Genomic DNA, 10,867 nt, shown 5'->3' on the forward strand with positions numbered 1-10,867 from the left:
GAAATCCATGGTTACTGGGAAATCGTAATTATTCCTTTAAAATAACGATTTATCAATTTTTAAAATTAAATTAAATTTATCAATAATTTATTATAAATCGGTAAAGAGAATAATTATTTTTGAATAAATTTTTAATAATTTATCGATAATTTTTTAAAAATTGATCAATTTTCATAACCACCGTAAAATTTCTTTCTTTACAATTTTTCTTTATACAACAACCAAAACGCATGATATTGACTAATTTTCTACCACATCTTTCCATTTTATCAAAATTTATTATTTATAATTTTAAAAATTAGATATCAAATAATCAGTGTTTTTAATTTTTAAACATACTATCTCCGGGATTTTGAATTAAACTTTATAATTAGATAAATATGTAGTTGAATATGATTTTATATTATAGTATTGTAAAGTCCCTATATATGAAAATTTAGTGATAATTATTAATTTCATTTATGTATTTTATTTTACCATAAAACTATACTAAATAGATTTTTTTATTACAATGTTTATAAGATTGATGTTATTTAGGGTGATGTTCATTTAAACTAATAAAAAATTGGTAATATACTGAGATCATTACAAAAAGTTGACTACTGCTTTATTGTGATAACTAATTTATTTCAAAATAAATATAGTATTAAACTTTAATCCTTCACAAAGAAAAAATGTTTCGGATTAAACTAAAAAATTTAAATCTCTTAAGAAGACTATATATATTAAAATAAATTTATTTATTAGACATTACAATTGAGTAAATTTAAAATTTTACTCAATTGTATGTCCAATAAACAAATTTCGTTTGTTCTTGGGAAACTCAAGTTCATTTGTATTATAAGTGGACCAGAACTGAAATGTGAAAATATATTCAATAATTACCGAGTTCGAGTAAAGTTTTACAAATGTTTTTAACTCAGGCCCTCTCATTAAATTTGAACAGTCAATTTATTTATTTATTATCTCTATTCTAAAATTAACCAATAATAAGCATTCTCCTGTTAATTTAAAGGCAACTTATGCTTCAAGACTAGAATTTGAACCAGTAAAAGACTAGCAGACACCCCCATCTAAAAACATATTATTTGCAACTGTGTAAAAATGTATACATGTTGCACCAGCTGCATTCACATATTGCCACACCATACAACAAGGTCTAGAAAAACCATTTGGCAGAGCACTGGATATATGTTTCTTGCAAGTTCTCGCAACAAGAAGCCAGCTACAATAACAATTCAGATCATTGATTTTTAGGAGGGAGCAAACTCCTAACCAATCCAAACTTTTTATATGAGTCGATAAATAATTAGTTATACATTGTCAATACACAGTTCAGATTCAACAGATAAAAAGCTGGTATCCCGTAAATAAAGGGTTTTCTTAACGAACTTGACGGACTTTCTCTTCTTGTCCCAGTCCAAGTGATTTCTGAGCATTCGAAATTCCTTCTGGATCTGCGGATAAAACAGTTAAAACTGATCCACATGACAGAAAGAGTCACTATAAATTTCTTCACTAAAACAAAATGAGTATTGGGGAAGTGGAACCAGACTCAATTGAGGATGTGGCACCAGACTCGAAGGCAAGAGTTCACGTCTTCAATATATGTAATATCGTAATGAGATAGTCAATGATTTCATGACAAACGCTTGAGTCACTATGCCAGTTCTCAGATTTCTTACTCAAATTATTTGCCATTTCATGTCTAAATTATGTCCAGTCACATTATATTCTTTCCAACATAAATTGTGATATAAAAACTACTATTATAGAGAGAGAAGTTACATTATATACTTTCCAACATAATTGTGATATAAAACTACTATTATAGAGGAGGAGTAGGGTTACTAAATAAATTACAATCTTGTTTGCGTCTGTTCCGGTTAGCATTGGTCTTCAAAAGGAGAGAGTAAACTGGAAAGAGTTCAATTCCCCAGTACTCCTCCATGCTCTCCTGACCAGTTATAATATTCATTTTCTATTGCATACATAATTAACAGAAAATGTTTCAAAAAAAGAAGATGATAACCATAGTTATTACTCTGTAACTGTTAACATAATATGATCATGAGACAATTCAATTACGAACAAGGTAATGTGTGTGTGTATATACATACTTACCAAAGAACTGCGTAAATATACGAGTAAAGAAACTCAAATTGCGAGAAACATTATATGCCATTGCAGGAGGTAGAGGTTTGACAATTGTGTCGATACTGAACACGCTCTGAAGAAACTGCATTTCCACACAACATTCATTTTTTGTAAAATATGAAGAACAATCCAAAATCCCACAACCAGCATCCTTTTGGAGAACATTGATTGCAATGCACGCAAAAAATGAGGTGACGACTATGCAGCAAGTTCTAGAAAATATAACAGAACAGGGTATCACAAAAATTTAGTGATTAGGCTTTTTTCGAAGTCCTTGAAAAGGATTTAAATTGACGTGCCCCAGAACTTGAGGACAAAATAGTCTTACTATTTGATAAGAATAACGAACAAGATAAATGAAACTATACTTAGTTGTTTATCAAAAAAAAAATTGCAATGGTGGAAATCAAAAGGAACGCATGGTCCAGTCAGTGCAGCAATTTAGAAAAAATTAAAGGTCGGAATGACATCCATCTAGCAAACAGGCAAATGCCCACACACACTAGGAAAATTTCAACACAAATCAAAACATACACATGATTGAAGCTTAGTAAAGGTCATTAATATGGTAATCCTCAAATTTCAAACCAAAAAAATCCACATGCTTTATTACTTGTGCATCATACTTACACATATCTGATTAAAACCTTAAAAAAAACCGAGAAGCTGTCTTCAAATTTAAACAAAAACTCACCCCAACATGAATCCTTTTAGAGGATATTTATACTACACTATTATACTACCCCGCGCCACACTTACACACGTAAGATTCAATCATCCAACAGTCCATTTATTTAATCATCATAACAACTTATGTTCCAAATTTGTAATTGACCAAACACACAAAAGCTTAACCAACATACAAAACCACAAAACAAATCAAATTTAAACAAATGAAAAGGGGCGTCTCGAAAACACGAAATAATAAAAAAGGGCCAATTTGAAACCTGATAATTACGCTGAAAAGAGTAACGAAGTTGAGGGTCAATTTGAGTGATTGAATCATCTTCATATGTTTCTTCAGTATTGTTATTCTTCTTTTTACGATGAAGATGCATTTTTGAACCTGACTCGTCTCTTGTTGCCTTCAGCTTCGCGTCTTTGAATTTCTCTTGTGCTTCTTCTTGTCCTCTCCATGGCGCTGATGTCAGCAGCTCTTTCTTTGTTTTCGCCATCTCTCTCTCTCTCTCTCTCTCTCTCTCTCTCTCTCTCTCTCTCTCTCTCTTATCCTATCTACCCCAGCGTTCTGACTTCTGAGCTTGTTTGTAATATCTAAACCGACGTCGCAAAGGGTTTTGGTAAATTTTATAAAAAAATGTCGATAATATACATCCTTAAATGTAAGAAAAAAATCATTCCAATTATTTTTCTGAAAATTGAAAAATGAAGTTGTATTTGATTACAAAATCGTATTTTATAAGATAATTTTGAAAATATTTTATTGCAAAAGAATAAAATATATAATTAAAAGTTTTCCTTATATTAAATATAAAAATATATATAGTTACAAATATAAAATAAATTTAATTCTTTAAAAATTCTATGTGAGAATAATGAAATATACTCATATTATTTTCATTTTATCTTTATAGTTTATTACTTTAATACTAATAAATCCTTAATTTATATTTTATTACTAAATTTAGACTTAATTGTGATGTGGCCCGAATTATTTTTTTTTAACAAGAAAATAGCGCATCTATTGAAACTAGCCCAACAAAAAAAATTGACACAATAGCATTTCGTGAACTATGTCTAACGCTCATTACTTTTAGAGGGGTAAAGTTATATGAACATTATGCAACGGCTATATAGGCTATATACTTACATATTGTTGTATATATACATCTTCAATTACATTTGAAACATACCCTAAATGCTTTCACTAAATTAGTGTTCAGGTGCTAGTATTAGGCTGGGTTTTGTGAAAAATGGCATACCAATGTTATTGTGGTCAATGGGCGGTGGAAAGAGTTGCACAGACAGCTATAAATTCCGGATGAAGATTCGTTGGATGTGTGCACGGAAGGCGTGGCTGTGGTTTTTTCTGCTGGGTTGAAGGATGTCACTGTTACAGGGGTCTGAAATAGATATTAAACAACTTAAATTAGAAAACAAAAGATGGAAACAAGGAGTTATTGGCTTAGTGTTGTGTTGTATTTTGTATTTCTTTGTTTCACTACCTAATGTAGAATAGATGTTAGGTTTATAATTGTCTTGTTATGTATGATAATGTGATGATAATATGCTATTAACAGAGGTACTTTTGTGTACAGTTCTAACATTTGATAAATTAAGACTACAATTGTAAACATAACCAATGTTAAATAGAAGCTACAAATATCCATTACCAAAAGAAAAGTAGTCATTACATATAAGAGGATTAATAGATAGTTGCAATGTTTGTCATTGTTTAACAAGCAATTAGTAACCAGACATTACACCTTCCAACTACCAAGTTACCACAACAGAAATAAGTAACCAACAACCAAAAGTTATGGCACATAAAAACCCAGCTACCTGGCTATTTATCATCTACTTTAAACTTAAAATAAAGGCAACGTTGAGTTCAAAATATGTGGTTGCAACCACAACTACCACCATAATAGTCCCTATTCATTTCATTTCCTTTTTCTTGGTGTAATTTTCTTGTTGTGGACATGTTTCTGAAAGCCTGAAGTAGAGCTGTTTTGAGTGTCTTGTGGTGGATTGGTTTGTTGTTGCTGGAGCTCCTCCATCATCTCTGGAATTGTCTGTTGATCCCGGTTTATTTGATGATTCTGGAATATGGAGATGCAAGAATAAGCCCCCCAATTCACAAGTGTTTAACATCATAAAGCTACAAAAGGTAAAGTATTACCTTTGATGGACATGTCCTGGAGTTGTGCCCAGAATTCTTGCAAGTTTTGCACACAACTGTTGACCTAGCTATGATAGGAATACCACCAGCATCTGCAACCTTCTTCATCAAGTCATTTTTCTGTCCCATACATAAAAGAAGTTAGAATAAGTTGAAAATGAATTAAATGTAGTCTAATATTTGAGAAACAAAATCTAAAACTAAGAACCATACTTTTGCAGCACAAGTTCTTGCATTATGTCCTTGTGCTTTACAATATGTGCATTTTATAATATTCCTCACTTTGCTCAACTTAGTTGGATCTCTTGGAATGTCATTCTTTGTAGATCTTTTCTTTTTAGGTCTCCTGTAAGAGTCTTGACATTTGGAGGCCTTGGACGGGGCTCATTAGCCTTCTTCTAGAATTCAGGGCTTACTATTGGTTCCAAAATGCAGTTGTATAGCTAAAAATAGAAAAGATGGATTCAAAACAAAAAGTACTTCCAAATATGGATTCAAAGCAAAAAGTACCTCCAAATTATAAGTGCAAGTAATGTACATGCATATACATATCCTTTGAGTAGCAGTTGTGGATGTGTCTATCCCAAGGCTCATTCTTTAAGGCTATGCATGCAATTGCATGGTAGCATGGGATTCTTGTGAGATCCCACTTTCTACATGTGCATGTTCTCTTATTCAGATCAACTACCAACCCATGTCCACCTTCTGTACAAGTTGCCAAATAAGATGTGCCCCCGTACCAGTTTACAACACAATTACCAGCAAAGTGGATAGCCCTAGCACAATGTCACTAAAATTATAAAATAACTTAGATCCCAATTTAAACACAATTAGAGTGATGCACTATAATAAAGGCACTTACTTGTTGAGTTTTTTCAATACACTTGGACAAATGACAGTGTCCCTGCCAACCATCTTGTCTCTCCTCACTTGTATCCTTTTCAAGACAGATTTATGAAGCTCTCTGAACATGGTTATGATTGGCAAGTCTCTAAATTTCCTTATAGAGCTGTTAAAAACTTCACAGTGATTGTTAACAAACATATCACTGTGAACCAATATCCTAAATGAGGATCTTGTCCATTGACTAAATGGCTTAGTCATTAGCCATTCATAGCATTTTGGAGCAATCTATTTATAATCATACATTGTAATGATGTTAGTACTAGCTTATATTAACATACATTTGATACATGCAATTTTTACGTAAGTACATCTTTCATCTTTGTCATGTGTAATTTGAGTTCCCACTTTGTTGAAGCCCTTACAAATTTCCATAGTAGCTGCCTTAAAGAAATACCCTTGAAATCTTTATTCATGTTTTGGTACAAATACATAACACAAAATTTTTGTTCTGCATTTGGTACCACTACTTCCAAGGCATTTATGAGGCCCTACAAACACACATCACAATTAGTCCAAACAATTCTGTGATAAACATAAGTAAAAGGTTTAAGGGGATTTTTAAAACCTTTTTCCTGTCAGAGATAAATGTCCACTATTGTTCATTATTGCCATCAATTTTCAAGTCCTGAGCTACAAATTGCAAGAACCAGGTCCAGGACTCTGTAGTTTCCGATTCAACAAATGCCCAGGTAATTGGGTACATACCATCATTGGCATCTACCCCCACAGCTGCCAACAGCTGCCCACCAAAAGGACCCTTGAGATGGCATCCATCAAGCCCTACAAGATGTCTACGGAACTGGGTAAATGCATTCTTCAAAGGGCCCAGGCACACATACATCCTCATGAATCTCCCACTTTCAGTCCCTGGCTCTGGATCTTCACATAAAATCTTCACTGTGCTATCTGGGAGTACTCTCTTCACTTTATAAGCATAATCCCACACTTGACCAAACTGTGCAGTATGAGTGCCATTAATCTTCATGAGTGCTCTTGTTTTGACTCTATACACAGCATACTTGGAAACATTACATTTCAGATCATTAAAAATCTTCTTATGAAATGCAGCCACAGGCCAGGTTGGATTCATTCTGATCTCCTTCTCATAGTACTCAGCTATCCATGTTGAGTTAATTTGTAGTTTGTTGAATGTGGTCATGCAACTGTGCTTATTCACAATGGTTTTGATATGATAAGAGGTTGTCTTCTTCATTGGAGATGCATAAACTCTCCATTCACAAGACTTCTCACAAACATACTTCACTTTCTTCCCAAAATTCTTAACAAGTTTGATAGGTCTCCTGTCAAGAATAGCATGGGTCCTCACTGCCTTTCTAAAAATCTGAGATGATTTAAATATCATTCCAAGCTCAAACACTGGCCTCTCCATATCAACTTCCTCATTAAACACTGGAAAATTTGGCTGCTCATCATCAGTTGAATTCTCTGCCATCCTCTCCTCATCACTTCCAGCATACACAGTAGAAACATTTGAATCTACATCTTCATTCACATCTTTGTCTCCTTCTGCATCCTGATTGAAGGTATAATCTTCAATAACAGTCATGTCAACATACTTCTCAAAAATGAGATCATCATCACTATCATCCTTGTTAGAAGCATCAGAATGAAAGCTCTCAACATCAATGTCACTTTCATTCAAAACATATTCATCACTATCATCGGGATCAGAGAAATCCTTGTAAATATTCTCCATTTCCCTGCTTGCTTCTTCCTCCTCAAAATCAGCTTGTGTTGATCCTGGGAATGTATCCTCCATATGAATTTCATCATCACAATCCTACTCAACATTCTCTTGACTTAAGGGTTCAATCCTAGTCTCATAAATCTCAACATACCTATTAGTCTTTGTCCTATTCATAGGATTAATGAGAGCACACATTACCATCAAATCATCATCATCAGTTTCTAGGTTAAATAGGCCACGGTCCATTGTTGTCTCTGGAAGTTTGTACCATAAGTTATAACCCCCTCCCCCTACAACCACTTTCTATCAACATACTAATCATACTTATCTCATCAGAGTCACAAAAATTCACAAATTTAAACAGGCCCCCAGTATACCTCTTAGGGTTTTCTTCAAAACCACCATTACAAAAGAGCTTAATTGTGAAAAGTTCAGCAGTTGTTAAACAAAAACCCGCATTATATTCTACAACTGAAGCTACAGAACTAACATACATCAATTCATAGAGACAACACACACATATATATATATATAAAGACAGATTTTTAAACATTTATGCCTCATATCCTAGCATGATAACAGGAATTACACGAAAAACAAATAAAAATCGAACAAATTCAGTTTTTATCCAAGCCCTAAACAATTACTTCAATAATTAAGTTAAAATACACACACCCAAATGTAATACACACAAATAATTAACTTTGGAAAGCAAAACCCCTAAATTATATGATCATACGCACAAGTTTTAAGAAAATAAATTGTGAGGGTTTTAGTAATTACCAATATACTCTGGACATTCATATGGCTTGAACGCATTTTCATCTTCCTTATACCTCAGCAACCACACCATTTTGCTTTGATCGCACTTGGTCGCCTGATTATCTGAAGGTTAGGGTTTTTTGGAGGGAGAGTTCGAGTGAGTAATACAATAATTGAAGTGGTTGTATACTGTATTTGACATCAATTACCTATTTAACCCTGTCCCTGAGAAAACAAAAAGACACGTTAACGTTATGTTAAACTAAGTTAACAGAATGCTATCGTGTGTCAAATATTTTTTTGTTGGGCCACTTTACTGATAGTTTCCATAGATGCGCTATTTTCCTATTAAAAAAAATAGTTCGGGCCATATCAGTGCAATTAAGTCTTAAATTTATTTCAAAAATTCTAGCAATCAAGTTATTAATGTGCGAGGTGAACGGGTAACAGGTTGTGCCTCCAGAACTCATTGAATCGCCAAACCTAATTCTTTAAACATGTATTCAACCGAGCTGTTATTATTACATTCTTATTCATAAATTTATGTACTCTTCACAAAAATTCAACTGCATCAGAAATCAAAAGTTCAAATATATGAAAAATAAACGGAATAAATTTGTGTTGATTATTGTTAGATATTGAATGCAACACAGAGAGGGTGAATGTAGTTTTTTTGGATTTTTAGGCTTTCTAAATTTTTTTGGATTAAAGGTGAATAAAGCAGTTAAGATATTGTATAGATATTGTGTTTACAGAATTAATCAACAAGTAAAGTATTTTCAAAACTCACTTAATTTGTATTAATTAAGTTGGTCTTGCTACAAATTTTGTGTTCTTAAGAAAATAAGAACTCCTCTCCATAAAAAATTTCTCTCTCGCATGAGAGTCGGCCGCCCTAGCTTCACCTAACCCTAGCCGCCCTACCTTCTTTTTCCCCCTTTCTACCCATCTCTATCTCCATATTCATCTTCATCTTCTTCTTTTATTCACTTTTTCTTTAATAAAATCGAGATTTATTTTACAAAACTCGAAAAATCCATTACAGTTTTTCACTTTAGTTTTCAGATCTACTAAGGTAAGAGTTTGGATTTTATAATAAAATTCAGTTTTTGGATTCAAAATCTCTGGTCTAACAACATATTACAATTTGGTGTTATTCCGAGATTTTTGAATTTTGGGTTTTTTCGTATTGTTCTGTTTAAGTTATTATTTGTGTGTTTGATTGTCTCGCTTTATGCGATGTGTCTCGCTTTATGCGATGTGGTGGTTGTGTTGAAAATGAATTGGATGGTGTATTGGGAGATCTGGATATCTCGCATCAACAACACTTTCGGCAGGTCTATAGCTGGTGTCCGGCAGGTAGATAGCTGAGGTGCGTTTGGAACGGTGGTGAAAATCACATGTGCTCACCTCTCACAAAAAAAAATTTGTTCATAATATGAGGCCTCTAAACTCCGTTGTTGCAACTGAGTCCTCTGAACATTGCAATATCAATCGAATTAATGTGAGGGTCAATTGTGAAGCTACTGTTTTCGGGGGGGGATGCGTGCTGGATTGTCCGGAAAACCATTACCTTCATTTTTAATTTTCAGAATATTTGTATTCAGTTTGTTAAGCAATCCGGAAACAAAATGGCTAATTATTTAGCTCTATTTGTTTTTCAACCTGGTTGCATGATCAGTTGGGGGTTTGTCCCGATTGAATCTCTTTTAAGTCATTAATGAAATCTGCTTTAAATTTGGCAAAAAAAAAAGAACTTCTCTCCTATTTTGAGAGAATAAAAGAAAATCTACATCTGTTTGTTAATTGTGAACTAAGGACCTGTGCATGTTTTTTAGACTAGCATCATAGGTTTACAAGACTTGCACTAAAATATACTAAACTACTTTCTAAAGTAACCTTTTTCTATTTCCATAGCTATAATCTTGGTACAGTTAATCTTGGTCATTGATCTTTTATTCTTCCATCTACTTTGTAGACTTTTTAATCTAGTGAATAGATCGTTTGTTGACTAATAATCTTGATTCTTAAACTTGTCTGCATGCATTCTGTATTTGAGAAGTATGTCGAGATCTTCAGTTTGTTTTGTAGAGAAGTGACATCTCGATAAGTATAATAACTTATCGAGATCTTTGAGTTCCCTATATGTATACTTGACTTTTCAAGGTTTCCATATCTGTGAAATGACTTATCGGAGATCTCTACATATGAAATTGACTTTTTGATATCTGTGTGATCTTTATATACACATTTTGACTTATCGATATTTCTCAGATCTCAATATGAGAAATTGACTTGTCGATATCTCCAATTTTTCAAAAAAAATGTAGATAGAGAAGAAAGGAAATAATTATTTATAATTTCCATCTTTTTCAAACTTTTAAAGATCCCAGCACCTGTAGCAAACACTATTCACATTTTTTCTCAAATTCCTAAAGAAACTACTCTATTAATATACCGGTAAAAAAATCGAA

The 10,867-nt window shown here is 32.9% G+C and overlaps 1 protein-coding gene across 1 annotated transcript; it reads right to left on the reverse strand.

The window, feature by feature from the left end:
• Nucleotides 1–1,072: 1,072 nt before the first annotated feature.
• On the reverse strand, nt 1,073–3,413 carry LOC141684526 (uncharacterized). The gene is made up of 3 exons (XM_074489548.1): nt 3,105–3,413; nt 2,125–2,239; nt 1,073–1,457 (listed from the first exon to the last, which is right to left on the reverse strand). The coding sequence occupies exons 1-3, from the start codon at nt 3,330–3,332 to the stop codon at nt 1,384–1,386; spliced, it is 417 nt and encodes a 138-aa protein (XP_074345649.1). The 5' UTR covers nt 3,333–3,413; the 3' UTR covers nt 1,073–1,383.
• Nucleotides 3,414–10,867: the final 7,454 nt, after the last annotated feature.

Source organism: Apium graveolens, chromosome 9 (assembly GCF_009905375.1).
Source record: "Apium graveolens cultivar Ventura chromosome 9, ASM990537v1, whole genome shotgun sequence".
Lineage (NCBI taxonomy): Eukaryota > Viridiplantae > Streptophyta > Magnoliopsida > Apiales > Apiaceae > Apium > Apium graveolens.